Raw genomic sequence first — 21,531 nt, 5'->3', positions numbered from 1 at the left:
AGTTCTAAGCAAAGGTAGCAAAGGGTGACTCAATGTTTGTCATAGTTCGGTGGAGCGTGTGTGGTTTACCGGCACATCGAATAGGTGACTGTAGCATGTGAGGGCACCATGTAGTTTGCATGGTTATTCACACCCGCTTTGTGATCCTCGGCATCCCAGTCACAAACAAGAGGGGCATATCGAGATTTAAACATGCCATTGAAATGTTCAATGAATCTCATAGGATCTAGGAGTTTTCATAGATTTAAAACTTAAATTTCTCTTTCGTTTTTCATGGTGAAAATTAGTGAATCGTCATTCACTTACCTTCAAATGTTCTGCAATTTGGGTTACGGCATCCCTCTCCTGAGTTGTAGAATATTGGGTTGGGTCCTAGCCTTAGTATCTCATTTGGGTGATTTACTAAGGACTCAATCAATCAACTAACTTGAATTCGTTTTTTCTCCCGTTTTGTAGATGTCAAAGTTCGACAACTATGGTCTTCCCAAATCCCGTGGAACAAGCTTTCCACGTGAAGATGATATTCCATGATTCAATCGAGGAACAAGAAATCATACTTCACTTCCTCCACCTCCTCCAATTATTCTCCCTAACCCACAAGTTCAAAGGATTGAAAAGTTCAAGATCACTCAAGCCCTTTTGGCAAGTAAACAAAAGAAGGAAAGCCGGTGTGTGCACACGTCCTAGCAATGAAGTCACACATTGATAGGTTAAGAATGTTGGGATCCATTGTCTGTGAGGAAATGGCTGTTGATTGGGTTCTTTAGTCACTTCCTAACTCATATAGTGAGTTCGTAAGAGAGTACTATATGATGAACCGCGACGTGACCCTTATAGATCTCACCTATATGCTTATTGCTGCTGAATCAGCAATGGTTTGGCGCAATAGAAAAGCAAAGTTGATTGGTGAATCTGCCTTCAAGACCTCTATGGATATAGACAATGGCAACGAAAGACATGCTATGATCGAAAAGTTTGATCATAAGAGAAAGGCAATGTCTGAAGTAGTTCCATGTCCTGTTCCAAAAGAGTCAATTTGCTTTTATTGCCAAGAGAAGGGGCATTGGAGACGAAGCTGCCACATTTACCTAAGAGATCTAAGCGATGGGAGAGTCGAAACGTATAGCTCTAATATAGGTAAAATCCATTAACTAATTTTTTTAAGCTTCTTTCTAGATTCTTAATACATAATGTGATAAGATCGCAATTGATGTTTTGTAGGATCGAAGAAAAGAAAGGAAGCTTAAGGGAAGAAGTGAGCAGAATCTAACCGTGAAGGAATGGATTTCGATCGCATTTCTCGAAGATTAGATTCTTGAACTACTACTTAGAGTTAGAATTAGATTGCTAAGAAAGATGTATTAGCATAGTTTTTCAATGAATTGCATTGCAAGGACAAATTTTTTCCGCAATAAAATAAATTTTGATTTTATATTAATTATTTATCCTTGCAATGGCATGCATGAAAATTGATGTTTGAAGGTTTCTAATATTAGCAATAATGGATTTGATTCTTAATTATGTTGTTTATGGAAATGTCGAGAATTTACCAAATAGGGAGAGTTTCTCATCGCCCACGTTTCAATTAGACAGAAACTTGGAATCATGCAACTTGGTTGCACGATGAATGAGAAATTTCATATTTGGAAATTAGACTAATTCATTGACAAAGTGTCAAGTGAAGGACTAGGAGATCGAATACACAAAGTTGCGTGTTGATCAAGTCCACCATAAGAGTATCAAAGATATTCGTCATGATTTACTAAAGGTTTAGTAAATATGATTATACTTATAAGATTAAGTGTAATTATGAATTGATTAAAAAAAGAAGGTTTAAATCAATAGCAAAACGAATAAGAAGAATCAAGTAGGCAGAAAGATAAAAGTTTCTCCATTCTAAGAAGAAGGGAGAGTAGCTTTTATGCTTTATGATAAGACTTAATGATTAAGAACCATATCTCAATTGATCCTCTAAGTGAGTCTTAGTACAATTGCATGTCTAAGAAGAGGATTCAAGAATTGAAGAAATGGTTAAATCAAGAAGTCAATCATACTTCGTTCCAAAACAAGTCTCAGAGTTAAGATTGTGACATTGAGTGAAAAGTATTAAGAAGGTTTATAACACTCATCAAATGTGGAAAGTTGTGATGTCTTAAATAAGACAAAGACCAACTAAGACCAATTTATGAAGTGTTTTGATAAAAACTATACTAACTCTTGCATATTTGGTTGTCATGAAATGTTTATTGACAAGAGAATCTTATATGTCAAGGAGTCAGTGGGAGTCTTAATGCTCTTGAAAGGTTTCAAGAACAAATCAAAATAGACCTTATCGCTCATCACTAGCACACGAGTTGAGGTTTACAACCTATCGTGTTAATACTATTTTGTTTCTGTGCCATTCCAATTGAGTTAATTATGCATGTGAGTCCTATGAGTTCTCATTTGAACGCATAAAAGGCAAGTCACTTTAATCAATGAAAGGTACATTGATAGGAAATGGTGAGCTGCTTAACTACTTGGAAGACATGGTGGGCAGTTGTGCTACCATAAGGCAAGAAATCGAGATTAAGAAAGTTCAATATGAGTTTGAATTTGTCGTAAACTTTGGTTTTGACAAATTCACATGGATAGGTGTAACATCCCAAAATTCAAGGCCAAAAATTTCGTTTTGATTAAGTTATAATATAAAACCATCAGTAATAAAACATCCATATTCATATCTCAAGTCAAAACTAAAGTGTCAATAATCAAAACATTTTATCGTCAAACCATATCAGAGTGTAATCCCAAAGATCTCTTGTGCGGAAAACATAGTGTGATGCGCTGCGATCAAGCCGACTCCTTCCTTTGAAAACGAGTACCTGAAACCAAAACTGAAAACCGTAAGCACGAAGCTTAGTGAGTTCCCCCATCATACCACATACCATACAATCATATAATGAACAACTAGGAGATACGGGCCTCACCCACGCTCATGGAGGTACGGGCCTCACCCACGCTCCGCTAGCTGGGAGATACGGGCCTTGCCCACACTCCACTATCTCTGAGATACGGGCCTCGCCCACACTCAGCCACTAAACCATAGCATATAAGTATATACAATCATATACTAAACCGCTAGGAGATACGGGCCTCACCCACACTCATGGAGGTACGGGCCTCGCCCATACTCCACTATCTCTGGAATACGGGCCTCGCCCACACTCTGCTAGCTGGGAGATACGGGCCTCGCCCACACTCCACTATCTTTGAGATACGGGCATCGCCCACACTCAGCTACTATCACATATATCATAACACAAACATACTATCAGTCATACCTGGGGTATCCGAACTACCCTTCGGTCCTAACAACCGAACATGGGGACTATTCCCCTCCTACTACCAGTATCACATATAACATATCATGCCAGCATATAAACATATCAGGTAGTAGCAAACCTAGATGATATCACAAAGACAATCATCTAACATACAACTCCTACTGGTGGGTCGGCATTATGGCCGTAGACCCACTGCTACTGGAAGGTAACTCACCTCGCATTGCTGAAGTCCCGAATACACAGTCCCACACTTGTTGAAGTCCCGCAGACTCGACCCCAGCTGCTGGCTGACAGATTCCCGAACTGTCAACATCAAAATAACACCCAATTAATAATTGGGTCCCACTACATAACCATAAACACTTACTTTGGGTAATTACATTACCCCAAGCTTGGCTTATTCAAGCCCAAGACCCAATCTGTAGGCCTAAAGTCAACTAGGAATCAAAGCCCAACACATGGCCCAATTTTCCAAATTGGGCCTAGGCCTATACATGGTCTCATTCTAAGGCCCAACATCATATAATCATTAAGGCCCAAACTATGGCCCATCTATGGCCCAATTTTCCAAATTGGGCCCAAGTCCCTTACATGGGCCTTACCCTAGGCCCATTAAATTACTCTAGACCATTTGCTTGATCTCGGATAGTCCATTTAATAGCCCAAACATCGAGGCCCAATAGAAAGGCCCAACAATAAACCCAAGTGAAATTAGGGTTTCTCATAAAATGATGATTAGGGTTAAGTTTCCTACTTAACCCATTAAGGACTTAATCCATTAAGTCTAACATTGCTTAGATTAATTTATGTCAATGATTATTATTTAATATTCCAAGTCATTAAATAATTCTCGTGTGTGACCCGATTAATTCTTAAAGTTGGGGTTTCATTGGCATTAGGGTTTTCCAATCCAAAAACTAGCCCTTTTATCAATTTGTTGGGCTTGCCGGTCAATTAGGGCTTTATTGGGCCTATTAGGCCCACTAGAATATCATTAAGTCCATTAGGGTTTGCATTAGGTCAATTAGACCCATTAGGGTTTTCACTAAGCTCGTTAGGCTTCATTGGGCCCATTAGGGTTTCTAGCACCCGAAACGAATCAATCACAAGATAAGCACACCGCCACCCGACACGGCGGCCGGTGGCGGCAGGAGGCGGCAGCCACCACCCTAAGGTGGTGGTTTTCAATTTCTTTTATTCCATTTTTGGTTACAATTTACAACACCAATTCGATTAACACACGCACACACACTAATCTAATTAAACACACCCACACAGCTACCTAATGGTGGCCGGCGGTGGCGCATGGCGGCAGCCACCACCTTATGGTGGTGGTGGTGGCGGTTCTTCAATTTCCAGCCAACCAACTGTTACATACAATATTACACTCATCAAAACGCTCATACCCACACTAAAACGCACCTACACGGCGGCATATGGTGGCAGCCACCACCTTACGGTGGGGGCAGTGGTATCTTTTGGCTTCCAATCACGCAGCAACACAACACACGAACTTGAAGCTGAAACGCACACCACCCAAACCCCCATTCGTCAATCACGACACCAAAACTCGAAAAGAACGAAGGAATGTGAAAAATAAACGACATATGACCCTACCAGCGGCTTCTCGGCAGTTCGCGACTCGAGCAGCAAAGAAAACAACGTATTCCTCGTTCCTTGGTGGTCCTCCGAGTTGTTCCTAACGTCTCTGGCCGGCAGCAGCGTCGCGGCAGCGCTCTAGTGACAAAATGGTCGCTGGCGGCTTCGACTGATCGGAAAACGCACAAGAAGGAGAAAGAGATGGCGGCTGAACTCGGCTTCACACTCCATCTCCGGTAGCAGGGGTCGTCGTGGCTCACACCGGCGAGGCAGCATGCGGACGATGGAGCTCAAATCGACGGGAAGTGGCGGCCTAGGAGCTCTCATGGCGACGGCTGGAGTATTGCATCCTAGGGTTAAGGGTTTAAGATGTGCGAGGGGATGGCAGGGGTGTTATCCCGTGTTCCATTTGAAACTTCAAAGCATTATTACAAGTCTGGCCCCTGACCCCACAAATCTTTTCAACTTTGATAAAAATCTTTACCGTTCAGCCCCCAGCTCCCAAAATCTCTTAAAATTAAGTCCCATAAATTACCATTTAGTCCCTACCTTTCATAATACTTATAAATTAAATCCAGATTTTACACTTTTAACCTCCATCTTCTAAACTTGTGACAGTTATCTCTTCGAGACCGTCCTTTGATATATAATTATTTATTTTAGGGCTACCATTTGTTCATTAATTAATTTATTTTTCTAATAAATAAACAGGGTATTACAACTCTCCCCCACTTAAATTAGATTTCGTCCTCGAAATCATTCCTTACCATTCCTTACTCGCCCAACCACTCTAGCAGCATGGTCACCAATCTGGGCACGCCCCAGCCTTCCCAGGGTACCCATGACCAATCCTCGTAAAGCCCTAAAATCTATATGTGAACGGGTCCCTCGCAACAAGCTCTCATTTACCCCATCTGAAATCTGCTGCCTTGAGATAGTCTGATTCCCTGATAGACCACTCATACAAAATCATTATCGTTGAATCCAATTCGTTTATCTCACAACTGACTACTCAACTTCTGATCACTTGCGGTTCCCACTATAAAACAGGGTCGTAGACCCAATTATCCTTCAATAACACTTATTCTTGGTCAAGGCTCAGCTAATCCCGCTGGGAGTGACTTGTCACTCCCCAAACCAACCAACTATTCCGTCCGCATATGCAACTAAAACACACATACTATCACTGACCAAACTTTGAAACTGCCCGAACACTAAACTGCCTGAAGCAGTATACACTGTTACATAACTGCTTACCAAAAGCTATCGAGACCTCCTGGGTCTCAATTCGCTTGCCAATCCTCTGAAACATTGGGTTCCCATCCGACTGCGGAGCCAAAGGACCCCCTACTTAGTCGCCTCACACGACTACTGAACGAAATCCTTCTTTAGAACTAGTTGCCACTAGTTATCATGCCACTGTGACTCTACTACTTTATGATCTAACCGATCAAATCCATACGTCGAATCCTGTCATCATCAAATCTTACGATAAAAGTGATCGCTACCTAACCAATGGTAGCCTTATCTCACACGTCCTGAAGCAGTCCGTTGCTTCTCTTATCTCAAAATTGTAGTGGCGAGGGTTGATCTAAAACATGAAAATGGCCACGTCTGAAGTTTCCTATTGTTACCGACACTAGATCGTTTTAGAAGGAATGTTTGCTTAGAGCTTAGAGTGCATCCTAGGTGTGTGTCGATGATGGCCTTAGTTTTTCCCCAAATTATCTCTACCAGGAATATTTTCACGAATGTTTGAGGGTTTCGATTTATTATGTACTTATCCTTCGTGACTTATGAGTCTCCTTTTTGTACCTCTATTGCGAGAGTACACATGCGTAATGAGTTTGTCGGGAAGAAGCGTACTGGTAATCATAGTAGGGTCTTTCGTTGTCTCCTCGTGCTCCATGATTCCAATGTCTCTTCCATGTTTGTTCTTAATTTTTGGACACTCCCTCTTGAAATGTCCCGCATTTCCACATTCGTAGCAGGCTTGACTTCTCCTAACGTTAGCGATTTGGGTGGCCCGTCGGGTTGGCACTCTACAACAGCGAGTAGTATGCCCCTTTCTATTGCATTTCTTGCAGTGTAGCTTTCGAAAAGATCCTTGGTGATGGAAGTTGCACTTGTGGCATTTTGGGAGGCTTCCAACATATGGTTTTCTCAGTGTTGAGGTAGTAGGGTTAGTGGGTGCCACACCCCCGAACCAGGATGACGGAAATGTCCGGGGTCGGATGATGTCATTGTATAGTATCACAACAATTGAATATGAATGAAGCATAACAACCAAACATCATACATTGAGATATCACACTTACATTGTTTACATATTGTATATGCTCATGAAATAACACAAAAATGACATAATGTATGAAATTTCAAAATACAGTGAATCTGGTTCCCAGGTACTTGCTTATTGGTTCCTTATGAATACAAGTCATTTGAAAATCGTCAACATTGAATGTTGGTGAGTTCATAAGCATATTTGTATAAAAGGGTTTGTAACAACTTTGTTTGTAATAATTTGTAAGACTCCAGAAAATCCGATATTTTTTGTGAAAAATGGTTTGTAAGTCTCATTCTATACTGTGAATAATTGCGTGTATGTCCTTTGTTTTCTGTTATTTGTAACTGTAAAGAGTGCGTTCCCCGAAAATCTAGTATATTCTATTGTATTCAAAATTGTAGTCTTAGAACCCTACGACTGGAGTGGTGATAATAATGTACTAAAAAATGAAGCGTAGTTTTGTATTTCATCAAACTAGTGAAGTGTATATTTTCTGTAAATCCAAAATAATATTGTTAATCCCTTCGTGAGTCGTAATAACCATGCTTGATGTGACTGTTAAGCCTGTCGTGACGTTCTTCAGGCGTCGGTTGCGGTAAGATATTTGTCACCCTAGATTGGCCCCGTCTAGCTTTAGCGAACAACTCAGGTGTGGGGGTGTCAACCCCGTATAGATCTATACACAATTACATCGCTCTCCCTCGAGGAGACTCTGGTTATAACTACAGGACTTACGGCGTATGATAAGTAGGTACAGTGAAGGAAAATGTCTCACTAGAGCCTTAACAAATTTACGCAAATTTCGAGTCCCTTTATCGATAAATGAAATAACATTTCCATTGCAAACTTGTGACAGCTGTTTTATGACACTCGATTGGCAGATTTCATGTTATTCAGCTTATCACGCACGCTTTACAGATTTTATGACACATAGGTTTATTATCCATCCGTTTAGAGTTTTTATGACATGCAGTTTATGACACGCTTGGTTTTCTGTCATAGCTTTTGCTTTGTATATCATTTCGGTTAGATTATTTATAACACTTTTTGCAAATAATCCTTAATTAACTTGTCATATAGCATAATTTCTCAAATTTTTAAGTCATCCAAAAATAGTGTCGACATAGTTAAGAATATTTTACTAATCAAATTAATATTAGCAAAATATCAAGTCTTATAGTCTGTTTAATACACCAAAAATTTGTTAGAGAGTTTGTAACACAAAATATTTTAATTTGTTGTGACTCTAGCATGTCACGATTTCTACAAAATACATATATGACGATGAAATTTATTATATGCAAATATATGTGTAAGTATAAGTGTTAAAAATGTATATGTCCAAAAGTTAAGCATGTTTGAGCATAACACTTTTTTTTCATCATTTTTTGGAGTGTGCAACCCATATCCAGAAGATATCATGCATATATATGTTAACAAACACATTTCTCATGATTTTTATGAAGATGCATAAGATAAAATCCATGTTCATGCAATTACTCAAAGGTTAAACACATAACACATATGTCCATGTAATTATCCAATGCTTGAACGAAACTTGACTTGTATTCCCCACCCCCCCCCCCCCCCCCCAAAAAAAAAAAAAAAAGAAAGTATGAAAAACACAAAAATAGTGGGGTATGAAGCTCACCTTTAAGATTTTGTGTGGTAGAATAGAGGGAGTTAAAGAGATTTCGAGCCTAGTCTTGCACCTCTTGAAGGTATTCTCGAAATTTCAAGTGTTTCTAAGCACTTAACACACAACAAAAGTGTGTAAACAAGAACGTGGTATCATAAAAATGTTTAGAATTACAAGGGCTACATGAAGTTCTTACCAAATGACTAAGATTTTTCCTTGAAGTGAACTCATTCCTTGAAGATGGTCTCGAAAATTTTAAGGGAAAAGATGAGAGGTTGATAAGGAACCCTAGATTCAAGGTAATGCAATTTAAATACGAAGAAACCCCTAAAAGATCATGGGCTTGGGCTGTAGTCTTCCTCATGATGTGACCACACTCATGTCACGCTCTGACATGCTTCCCAGATACACGATTTGCCTTTGACTTGTCATCTCGTAACCTCCCTATGGTCACGTTGTGACACCCGATTTTTCCCAAACATATTTTTGTATTTCTTTTAAACGTGTGGACCTTTTCTGTAAAAAAGGCATATGAACATTTTCTATAAATTACATGGACAATTTTTTAATTTATTTTTTACATGGGGGTCAAACCCACCACATATGAAAATCTTAAATATATGAACTATTTTTTGCCAACATACGAAAGTCTTGTAACCAAAGTATTAAACCCAAAAATTCTAAGAACCAAACCTACAAATAGACAAATCATTATGTTGTGGACTAAGTGTGCCAATATACAAAACTTTTGTGGCCAAAACCTCAAACCCAAAAGTCCACTGTTTATTTCTCAACTGAATTATCTTATTTTTATCAACTATCAATACATAAGCTTGTTGCATGTTTCCTTTCCTACTCTTTGTCCTGTGACCACTAAATAGTTTTTGAAGCATGTTCTTTAGATCAAAATATTGAATTAATAATAATAATAATAATAATAATAATCAAACTCGTATAATGTTTAGGGATGGCAAAAAAATCTCATACCAATTGAGGAACCCGAAACCCACATCCGTTTTGATTGGGGAATCCTCTAGTTGACCGGTGATGTGGATGGGGATGAGGAATCCCCGAATAAAAAAAGTAGGGATGGGGATACCCTTAATCCCCGACCCTGGGCCCGCCATCGACATATATTAATATATAAAAATAATACATAACATATATTTATAGTACAGTTTATAATACATAAAATTTGATCTAAGTAACCTAGCTCATTAGTAATTACTTGATTGAAATTATACTTTTGCTTTTTCTTTTATTTAATTTAAACTTGTGTATATATATATTTTTCTCTTTGCTTGATCCATTTTACCTTAAATATCAATCTAATAATTTTTGTCTACTTAATTTTTTATGTATGTATTTAAATTTGGTAGAAAATCTATTTATATTTTTTATGGAATTTATGGATACTTATATATTTAATAAAATCTTTAAACTTATGCCGGTAAAATTGAAATTTAGAGTTTTTTCTTACTTAAAAATTTGCATATTAAAAGAGAAAAATAAATCCCTGTTTCTCCGTTGGGGATCCCCAGTTCCCGTTGGAGGTGGGGATGAGAGTTTATTTATATTTTCCGATGAGGATGGGGATCGAGATGGGGATTGGAATGTTTACTGAGTTATTAGTTTTTTCAAACAACCAATAAATTTAAAAAAATGTTTGACGAGTTAACAACCAATTTTCAAATATGTTTTTTGGTATTTTTAAAAAATCATTTTGAATAACTTAGAAATTGTGATTTTCTAAAATGGTTTATAACTTAAAAAAAAAGACTTATTAACTTATAGATTCTCTACCCTACAAGTTAATCCAAATATATATATTTTTTTAAATAAAATTGTCATCATATAACTAATAAATTTTGGTATCTAAAAATATTTATCAAGTTACAACCCAAACACCTTGTAAGTTCAAACTCAAGTTCATGTCTAAGTTTATCGAGTTAACGAGTATATTCAATTGAGTACTAATCAAGTTTTATTGATAGTGTCTGTTGAAGCCGTTTTTTGTCCACATTTTGATTCCACAAAAAATATACATATATAAAATGCATTCCAAAAAAAGCTAGTATGTATGCTATAATTTTCTAAAGATGCAAAAAAATACTCGAAAATATAAAATTAAAGTAAAGGTTTTTTTTATATAATTTTATATATTTTAAAAACTTTTAATTATTTTTTTGTCAAATATCTATATACAAATAAATTTATATACAAATAAAAATAAGAGATATAACTTTTAAATTGCAACTTCTATTTTTCAAATTATAGCTATTTTTGCCATTAATTACCCTTATTCTTGCCTTTTAGCAACAGTTGTATTTTCTCTTACCTATTTATCTTGTTTTTAATTAAACTAGTATTTAAAATGACATATATAATATTGAAAATCAATCAAAGTAAATTAGATAAAAAAAATATTTTTTATAACAAAAGGCAAAATCAAAGAACAAGTCAAATGACAATAAAGGCCAATTTGGTATTTCTAATGGACCTGTTACTCTAAAGGCTAAAGCTCAGATCTCACGATTCACCTTTCTCAATTCACCATATACATGATGGCCCAATTAGCCCATGTAAAGCAGCAAAGGTCGTCTGCGAAAAAGCAACACAGAGAGTGAAAGAGGGAGGGCGTAGCGATTGGACTTTGCGAACATAGCAATTACCAAGAACGAAGAAAGAGAGAGATGAACACAGACATTACTGCATCGGCTAAGCCGGAGTACCCAGTCATAGATCGGAATCCCCCCTTCACCAAGACCGTCGCCAACTTCAACACCCTTGATTACCTTCGACTCACCACCATCTCCGGCATCTCTGTCACCGTTGGATACCTTTCTGGTCTCACACCCTCTTCCTACTCAATTATATTCGTTTACTCTTGGTTTGATTCTTCAATAACGTAGCATTTCTTTTCATTTTTGCAGGAATCAAGCCAGGGATCAGGGGCCCGTCGATGGTGACCGGGGGTTTAATCGGAGTTATGGGTGGGTTCATGTACGCGTACCAGAACTCCGCTGGACGTCTGATGGGCTTCTTCCCCAACGATGGCGAGGTCGCTCGTTACAAGAAGTAATTCCCCCCTTCTTCGCCCAATTTTTCAATCTAGGGTTTTCTTTTGTTTGATGAAAATGACCTCAAATGGATCAATTGGGTATTTTTATGATTCTCAGTGAGGTACTTGTGTGAACCGATTAATAATTAAATTGTTCGTACTGCTTTTGTTGTCCTCGTTACTTACAATTGCAAAAAAAAAAAATGAAGAACCATTGCCACAATTGATGTTCAACAAATAAACCTTGTTCTTGTTAAATCATCCAGATAAATGGTCTCGCTTTTGTGCTTGATGCATTGCTATATGGGCGTTTTGAAACTGTAATTACTTCCTACATTGATCTGAATATGCATTTCTGATTATTCAAGCTCTAAAACTGTTGCAACTTTTTCCGTGCATAGGGGTTGTTTGGATGTGCGATTTGAAGTGATTATGTGTTATTGAATAGTTATAACTTATAATTAGTAGAAATTAAGTTGATCCGGGATTATGTATTTCATGAAAATCTATCTATGTTTTCTAACGATAATCAGTTCTCTTACTTTTATTAACTATGTCTCAATAATCAGTTTTCTAACAATTTCTTACCTTTATCTGAATAATTTGACCCCAAATAATCAGGAAATTATAGTTATTATCACTTGTTGTGATTTGCTCTTGATATGAACTCTCTCCCTAATTTTAAGCAATAATGTAAAGAGTTTTTCTTTGAGGAAGTCTCTGAAATCAAATTTGTATGATTAAGCCTTGTAACTTATTGAATACTTGAGAACTATGCATTTTTTTCAAAATACCCTGTTATTTGTGTGACAAATATACAGTTTTTGAGTGTTGTAACCAACATCAACCGATCAATCTGCGGATTGTTTTTTTGCTCCTGATGATTTATCTTATCTTTATCAGAAATTTGTTTGTCTTTTTACCCTGTTTATAGGTTTTCATCCAATTATATTAGTTTATTTCACCAAAAAAGTGGTCATATATTGTGTCTTTTATGCAAATAAACATAAAATGTTATTTGCACAAAAGACTACTTTTGATAGCCTTTTTTTTTTTATAAAAAAAAAACTACTATTATTTTATAAATAATGAATTATGGATTTTGTCACTCGCACACTTTAACACCCAAACTTGTTTTATATCCAAGAATTTATTACATTCAAGAAAATATTTGGAAAATTAAATAAATGTTTCATGTAAATTATCATGTTAGAATAGTGCTTAAGTTACAAAGATGTTGATGTTTGGAAATTTTAGCAAGAAATCATGTTCGGTGGTGTTTGGTAAGTGGTACACACGACCAAACCTTAATCAAAAGAAAACGTTAAAATTATCAAGTTGTCCTATGTTCAAAATAACAAAAGAACAAATATGGTTTTGAAGGTTGATAAAGTTTTTTTTGACACAAATTGCTTAGAAATTCCTAAATTCTAACAAATTCTAGTATAAAATAAGTGACATCTGAGAAGTCTATTTGTTGGTAGAAGTTGCTTACAGATCGAATATGCACTAAAACTTTGATAATTTTCATTAACATGTCACAACATGAATTAAGAACCCTTGAACGAATCGGTCAAACAATTGAAAATTAGATTTCTTTATTTTGAGGTTTGTAAGTTTTGGAAGTTTGGGCAAATAATATTTTGGTGGAGTCAATGTCGATGAAAAGTCATTTATTATTTTAATGTTAACATTGACATATTGTGTCTTAGTTTTGAATGAAGAACAAAGATAAGAAAACTCATTTATTTGGTTTGTTGGTGAAAGTTTGAAAGTAAATATATCAGCTTTTGAAATAAAGAACGAGGTCTATAATTTATTAAAAGAAAACTCGATCTTATAACTTATTGAGTGGCTAAATTAAATCTTCTTATGTGGTTGCTACTTTGTTTAGTTTATCCTTAGGCTTTATAAATAATAGTTTTCCTTTGTATTTTATGCTTCAAAACTGTTTACGTTATCATTGTGATTGTTGAGTATTTGTATTCAGTGGTATCTTAACTGTTAACCTCTCAAATACTACTTATTTTTACCATATAAGCTTTCAACGAACATTTCAAAAACTTCTCAAAACGCTCAAAATCCAAAAGTTACTTCATGTAGCGTTTAACAAAACGCTACTAAGCTTTTGAAATCAATTTCCATAATTACCCTTAAAAATATATTTATATATTTATTTATTTTTATTCAATTGTCTTTTTATGTAATTTTATATATTTCAAAAATTTCCAGCTACTTTTGTCAAACACTCCTATAACAAATAAAAGTTATAGCTTCCCGCTACCAACTATCCGCTACCCGCTTCCAGCTAACAGCTACTTTTGCCAAACATGCTCAAAGTATTTGTACTTTGTATTTTATGAATATGTATCTATATTAAAAACACATTAATAATACACAACATATAAAATTCGTAAAGGATATTAAGAAAAAGGATAATCACTTAAAAAAGTATATATTTTTTGATTTGTACACATTTAGTCACTGAGTTTTTTTTTTCGTCGACATTTACCTCTTTAACTTGTTAAATTGTACACATTCAGTCCTTATGACCGGTTACTTCAGGTTAGCCGGAAAAAATGACTTAATAAGGTAATATATTTTTCATTTTGTACACATTTAGTCCTTAATATTTTTGTACATATTTAGTCCCCAATATTTTTTTTGCTTCAAATAAGTCATTTTTTGTACTCATTCAATACTTATGAATGATTGTTTAGGTTTTTCTCACAACATCTTATGTGGAACAATCATTGATGAGTTAGTTGTTGATGTTTATGTCCAACATGATCTTGAATACTTGGTTGTGTAGGTCTTGTGGTTTGGCTTAGGTTTTGTATTCTGAACATCGTAACTTCTTTATACGATATCAGATTTTAACGATCTTTATATCCATGTGTTCATTTTTTCATTAAGATTACTCCCATTAAAATGTAATATATTTTTACTTACGATTTTATAAAAAAACATCCATACATGCATTCATAAAAACGTATGGACATTGGGAGGACGCATGAATACATAATAGGTGTTGCTGATACATGAAAAATAGCTATAAATGAAAAAAATCGAAAATTTTTCCATTAGAAATAAAAAAACAAGTGTTGCCGGTGCAATACCTGGACCAGGCTAAATCCGACCCTGCGTATGGATATAATAATCGTAAGTAAAAATATATTATTTTTTAATGGAAGTAATCTAAATAAAAGTTGTAGTAGACTAAAATATGAATGCATGGATATATATATCGTTCATGTGGATATAAAGCTCGTTAAAATCCGAGATCGTATGAAGAAGTTATGACATTCAGAACACATGGCCTAAGCAACCAAATAGTCGAGATCGCGATGGACATAATAATCAAAAGACTCCAACACTTCATTAATGAATTTCCCATGTAAGATTTCGTGAGAAACAACTAAAGAAATCATTCATAAGTATTTAATGAGTACAAAAACGACTTATTTTGCAAAATAAATAAATAAAGACTAAATGTATACATAAATATTAATGACTAAATGTGTACAAAGTGATAAATATATTACCCTATTAAGTCATTTTTACCGGCTAACTTGAATTAGCCGGTCATAAGGACTGAATATGTACAATTTAACAAGTTGAAGTGGTAAATATGGACAAAAAAATCAATGGCTAAATGTGTACAAATCAAAAAACACATTACCCTTTTAAGTCATTATCCCTAACAAAAATGTTGGCTTTGCTCAGCTGTATCCCTTTATACCCCTCCTGTTGTTGGAGGGTTGAGTTCGAAATCAGCTTGCACTAATTCTTTTTAAAATTTTTACATTGAGACGTTGACACGACATGTTAAGTGGCATGATAACTAGGAAAGTCTTACAAAACCGAATATTTGCCATTAAGTTATTTTTTGACAAACTTGAAATATAATTAGGTAAAACCATCATGAAGTTGTAAGTTTTGGGATTTCGTGTCATTTCCTTAAGCTGTAACCTTGTTTATTTCTTATTTTTGGGCTATTGCTATAAAAATCTTTAAGTTTATCACTAAATTTGCAGTTTAACTTAACATTTTTTTGTTACTCTTCTGCAATTTTTTCTAGAAAAAAGTTTGTTTATGAAGTTTTGTAGGTCACAAACTGGTCACCGCCTATGTGGTGGTTTTTTGTTGACCTGACATACATACATGTGTAGTTGTGGCTGACGTGACAAGGGTGTCTAGACTTGTTACATCAACATTTCCAATAAAAAAGAACAACTCAAAGAGGGGATGCGAAGAATCGAACCGCGTCTTCTCCTAACCCTTGCAAACCATCGTGTTCACCGCTTAGCCAACAACTTATCTTGTACATTATGTCCCCTTTCTTATATATGATCCATGAATGAAAAAAAAATAGAGGAAATCAAGAATTCTAAACAATTTGAAAAATTCTTAATGTATTTGTAGGTAAAGCATGATTTAACATATATGAGCCGCGAGAGTTTTGTAGTGAAGAGTACAATGGAATTTGACACCAATAACTTTATTTAAGTTCAACAAGAATATATATATACATCATATAGACTCTAATTATGTGTAATAAGTGAGGTGAGACGTGGTTCCTAATTTTCAAAAGGTATATAGATTGTAATAAGTGAGGTGGATGTGGTTCCTAATTTTCAAAAAGGTATATAGATTTTCAACTTTGAATATAATTTACCAACATATAGGATTGAATAAAACATATCAAGATAATCTACTAACTTTATTTTGTTTATGAATATATTCTTAAAAGTAATATTCGATTTATCACACAAGAAAATCTCTCTATACTAAAAAAATATATGTAGAATTAACCACTAGAATTTATGTAGAATAGTTTGGACACAAGAAGCCAACACATATAACACATATAAAGTGTTAGAGTGGAAGACATATTGAAATGAAAATACAATAAAAAGAAATATGAAAGTTAGATAAAAAAAAGTCGTAAGATTTGTCTTCAAGAATGCTCAATTTATAATGCATCTACGAACACTAATAATATTCGTGAAACATTAACGAACGCTAAAAATGATAGTTTCGATGTCGTAAATGAGTTTCTCAACTTGTTTGCAAGTCATAAATATGATGATTGATTTGATTTCATATGAAAAATAATCGTATTCATGAAAATGAATCTTGCGAAGATTTTATGGTTTTATTGTCAGCAAAAATCTATTTTACGGATTCATGAAATATCTTTAACGAGGTTGATGGTTATTTTATAATAAAAGATAAAAACATGATCATTTTGGCTTTCAAATATGGTTATTTTTGTAATTTACCTTTTATTTTTATGCACCTAGGAAATAATTCAATAATAAAAATGGAAGTTGGTGAAACTGTTAAGGGTATACATGGTATTAGATGAAACTATAAGGATACTTTTTGTATAATCAACGGTGTTCACACACGTTTCCCTTGACCATTCACTACCAGTCTAGTCCAAGTTCCAACTAAACAATAAACATACCGCGGATAAGCGGTTCAACATTGGGGTACTCTTTTTAGTAATATAAAATAATTCCTATTTTGCTAAAAATGTAACGATTTTTAATTTTATTTTTTAAGTTAGTTAAAATATGTTATGCTTCTATAAGTTTTTAAATATAATTTTTTATGTTAAAATGGTTACGTGAAACTTGTAATTTTAATTGCGTTCAAATGATTCTTAAGAAATATTATATTAAATTATTAATAGTTAGATACTTATATAAATTATATTTTAAGCTAAATATTATATTTGCTTCGGGATGAAATCACGAAAGACATACGCTACTTCTAAAAGAGAAATTAAATATCTTACTACTTTTTATTCCTATCAATCCTCCTATATCATTAAATGAACATTAAATGTTACAAATGTCACAATTTGATTGGATATAATGATTTGTAGGAACAACAAGTAGAAAGATATTTAATTTATCATTTTAAAATTAGACACAATCGTGTGTGTGTGTGTATATATATATATATATATATATATATATATATATATATATATATATATATATATATATATATATATAGGTTTAAACAAAAATTTATTTAAATTTGAAATTTTAGATTTGAAATTTAAAATTTAAATTTAAAAGGAACACATATTAAATACAATATATAAGTATTAATATTGTAAATTAATGACTATTTTAATTAAAACAATTATTAATTGATGTGTAAATTTGATTTGTTAATTAAAAAAAAATAAACAATGAGAAAATAACAAATAAAAAATTCAAAAATACCAAAAAATGATATGTGTCAAATTTAATATAAGAATGATATCCGACAAAAAAGAACATTTATTTATTAGAAGTTAATATATATGAAGCTTGAATGAAAATCTAGAATTGTTGTACCTACAATAATTTATGTATCAATACAACTCCAGATTTATATTTTAGTTCAAAAAAATTTAATACCATTCGCAATTTAAATTGTTCATTTGGATAAAACCGGTGAAAATGTTGTCCAAATATAATTACAAAATAATTTAAAAGTTACAAAGTGATTCATATAAGGACCAAATTCGTAAAAGAAGCTAAAATCAGGAGCCAAACATGTAATTTACTGTATAATGTTTTTTCATTTTTCTTAACTGAGAAAATTCGTGGCTATAAATAGCAGACCACTCGTTCAGACAGACTCATAGCAGTAGATGCTTCGTACTACGGTTTTCAAGCTCAGAGCATCATATTCTCATCCAAATCAATTAAAAAAACCCTAGAAATTGAAGTCAAAAACAGAATTCAACAGAAGTTTTTCGATGAAAAGGTATGTGAGAACACTTATAGTCTTGAAATTCTTTTCGATCTTATATTAGAAATTCTTTTCTAATTTAGAATGCTTTTTCTAGTTGATTTCTTACTGTTGTAAGGGTTAACAGAAGTGTCCAAAGATGTTTACTTCTGTTAATTAGCAGAATTATAGTTGCTATTCTTGCTTAGATACTTGATCTACTGTTTTTTCTATGGTCGTGCTCTCGTGAATTTGATTGACATGGAATATTCGTTTGAATGCGAATTTCGTATTTAGGGTTTTGCTTGCACTGTTTGTCTGGTTTTAATTGTTTAGTTGCAAGCTTTGATGCCTGAATATTTTATGGAACAGTAATCATAATATGAATGAAATTCTTCTATATCTACGATTCTGGATGAATAAACATGATTGGAGATTATATACTTGTTATGATACTTTTGCAAATTTATGTTCTGTTCATACTTTTATCATGTTACTATCAATAGTTGTCCATGAGTAGCATCAATCTACGACTTTGAGCTGACATATATAATTAATTTCCAATGTGATTCAATTCGGGTGCTCAATTGATTTGTTTCTGATATGAAACCATTTGATTTGTTATCAAACAGCCAACTCTAGAAGCAGATGTTACCCAAATTCTAGAGGGAAAAATCTCGATGCAGAACTATTACCAAACACCTGTTGAAAACATGGATCGGAACCTATACCCATCCGATTTAAACCAAGGGATCCGTTTTTCTGTTCAAACATCTGAATTCGGTAACAACTCTTCTTCTACTGCAAGCTTCTCCTCAAATGGCAGCTCTATTTCACAACAAGATTCTCACTCCTACATTCCAGACACATACCATTCCCCTGACTATACTTACACCTCACATGTAAGTAGGGTTGGTTTCACAGATACCAACACAGATGATCTAGAGTACAGACTAAGAGAACTAGAAACCGCCATGCTTGGAACCGATCAAGATTTCTTGGAATCTTACAATGGTTCATCTTCTTGGGGTGAAACCAATCAAACAATTTCAGACACCATGTCAGAGATGATATCAAGAGGAAACTTCAAAGAATTGCTCCTCGCGTGTGCCAAATCAGTTGCAGAAAACGATTCAATCACCGCCAACTGGCTAATGTCTGTGTTACGCCCTATGGTGTCGGTTTCCGGCGAGCCAGCTCATCGTTTAGGAGCTTACATGCTTGAAGGGCTAGTTGCAAGACTATCTTCTTCAGGCAGCTCAATCTACAAAACCCTAAATTGCAAAGAACCAACAGGAAACGAACTCTTTTCCTACATGCGTGTACTCTATGAAGCATGTCCTTACTTCAAATTCGGTTACCTATCCGCCAATGGCGCGATAGCAGAAGCCATGAAAAACGAAAACAAAATCCACATAATCGATTTCCAAATCGCTCAGGGTTCCCAATGGGTAACCCTAATCCAAGCTCTCGCCTCCCGCCCCGGTGGGCCCCCCACCCTTCGCATCACCGGCGTCGATGACTCCACAAACGCGTACGCGAGAGGCGGTGGTGTCAACATCATCGGTCAACGGTTAGCAAATCTAGCGGAATCATGTAACATCCCGTTCCAATTCCACGGAATCCCGGTTTCCGGTTCCGAGGTCGAGGCTTCACATCTCGGAATCGTCCCGGGGGAATCGTTAGCGGTTAATTTCGCGTTTATGCTTCATCACATGCCGGACGAAAGCGTGGACCCTTTAAATCATAGGGACCGATTGTTGCGTCTCATAAAAGGGTTGTCTCCGAAAGTCGTGACACTTGTCGAACAGGAATCGAACGTGAATACCGCTCCGTTTTTTCATCGGTTTCAAGAGACTTTAAATTACTACACGGCTATTTTCGAGTCGATCGATGTGACCTTACCACGGGATCACCTACAGAGGATTAATGTTGAACAACATTGTCTTGCGCGTGATATTGTGAATATAATCGCGTGTGAGGGTGCGGAGAGAGTGGAGAGACATGAACTTCTTGGGAAATGGAAATCAAGGTTTACAATGGCGGGATTTAAACCGTATCCTTTGAGCACGCTTGTGAATTCGACTATTAAGGCTTTGCTTGAAAGCTATTCGCATAAATATAGACTTGAAGAACGTGATGGGGCTTTGTTTCTTGGTTGGTTGAATCGAGATTTGGTGGCTTCATGTGCCTGGAAATGATAATGAACCTGAATGGAATCGGGTGAAGTTTGTAATAAGTTTTGAATGTTAACCCTTGGAATATCTTTTCTTCTTGTTAAATATGTATCATATGTAAAATTCGTGGTAATAAATGTTTCAAATTTTAGGTACATTAAATGGTAAATATGTGTTACGAAAATACAGTTTTAATATATATATATATATATATATATATATATATATATATATATATATATATATATATATATATATATATATATATATATATATATAAGTGGTCTGAATTTCCATCACTAATTTGTAAGTATAGTTATCCCATGGTTTTTGCAAATATTCGTTATGTTTGGATGATTGATTGAATCTGAGACACTATTATATAAATGTCAACGGACAAATCTGTCTTACCAAGTCTAAAACAAAAGAGTAATGACGATTAATTTTATTTTGCTGTCTCTAGTTGGTATAATTCTAATCTTTAATTTATATGCGACATTTCAAAGCTATTTAAATATTAAAAAAATTAATAATGATCAGCGTATGAGGATTTTAAATGATTATAAGATTCTAATCCGGCATGAAGATGAACGTGTTTGGAATTTTATAGCATAAAATTTGAGAATTCGGAACTTGAACATTTTCATATGTTGGTTCTTTAATTTGGGGATTTGTGCATTTTAAGTGTATATGGGAAGGGCCAC

The 21,531-nt window shown here is 34.7% G+C and overlaps 2 protein-coding genes across 2 annotated transcripts; both read left to right on the top strand.

Moving 5' to 3' along the window:
• The first annotated feature begins 11,437 nt into the window (after positions 1-11,437).
• LOC145052125 (NADH-ubiquinone oxidoreductase) lies at positions 11,438-12,214 on the top strand. The gene is made up of 2 exons (XM_078999935.1): positions 11,438-11,698; positions 11,785-12,214. The coding sequence occupies exons 1-2, from the start codon at positions 11,545-11,547 to the stop codon at positions 11,931-11,933; spliced, it is 303 nt and encodes a 100-aa protein (XP_078856061.1). The 5' UTR covers positions 11,438-11,544; the 3' UTR covers positions 11,934-12,214.
• A 6,345-nt stretch (positions 12,215-18,559) lies between these two features.
• LOC145052124 (scarecrow-like protein 21) lies at positions 18,560-20,996 on the top strand. The gene is made up of 2 exons (XM_078999934.1): positions 18,560-18,686; positions 19,283-20,996. Exon 2 carries the CDS (start codon positions 19,331-19,333, stop codon positions 20,849-20,851), a length of 1,521 nt encoding a protein of 506 aa, XP_078856060.1. The 5' UTR covers positions 18,560-18,686; positions 19,283-19,330; the 3' UTR covers positions 20,852-20,996.
• The last annotated feature ends 535 nt before the right edge of the window (positions 20,997-21,531 follow it).

Source organism: Lactuca serriola, chromosome 5 (assembly GCF_051521515.1).
Source record: "Lactuca serriola cultivar US96UC23 chromosome 5, Lser_US96UC23_V15, whole genome shotgun sequence".
NCBI lineage: Eukaryota > Viridiplantae > Streptophyta > Magnoliopsida > Asterales > Asteraceae > Lactuca > Lactuca serriola.
This window is presented reverse-complemented; position numbering and strand designations above follow the sequence as displayed.

Excerpts from the sequence above, each read along its gene's own strand:
- LOC145052125 (XM_078999935.1), top strand. The coding sequence starts at position 11,545 with ATGAACACAGACATTACTGCATCGGCTAAGCCGGAGTACCCAGTCATA. Across the intron at positions 11,699-11,784 it reads CACCGTTGGATACCTTTCTG|GAATCAAGCCAGGGATCAGG; the intron begins GTCTCACACCCT and ends TCATTTTTGCAG.
- LOC145052124 (XM_078999934.1), top strand. The coding sequence starts at position 19,331 with ATGCAGAACTATTACCAAACACCTGTTGAAAACATGGATCGGAACCTA.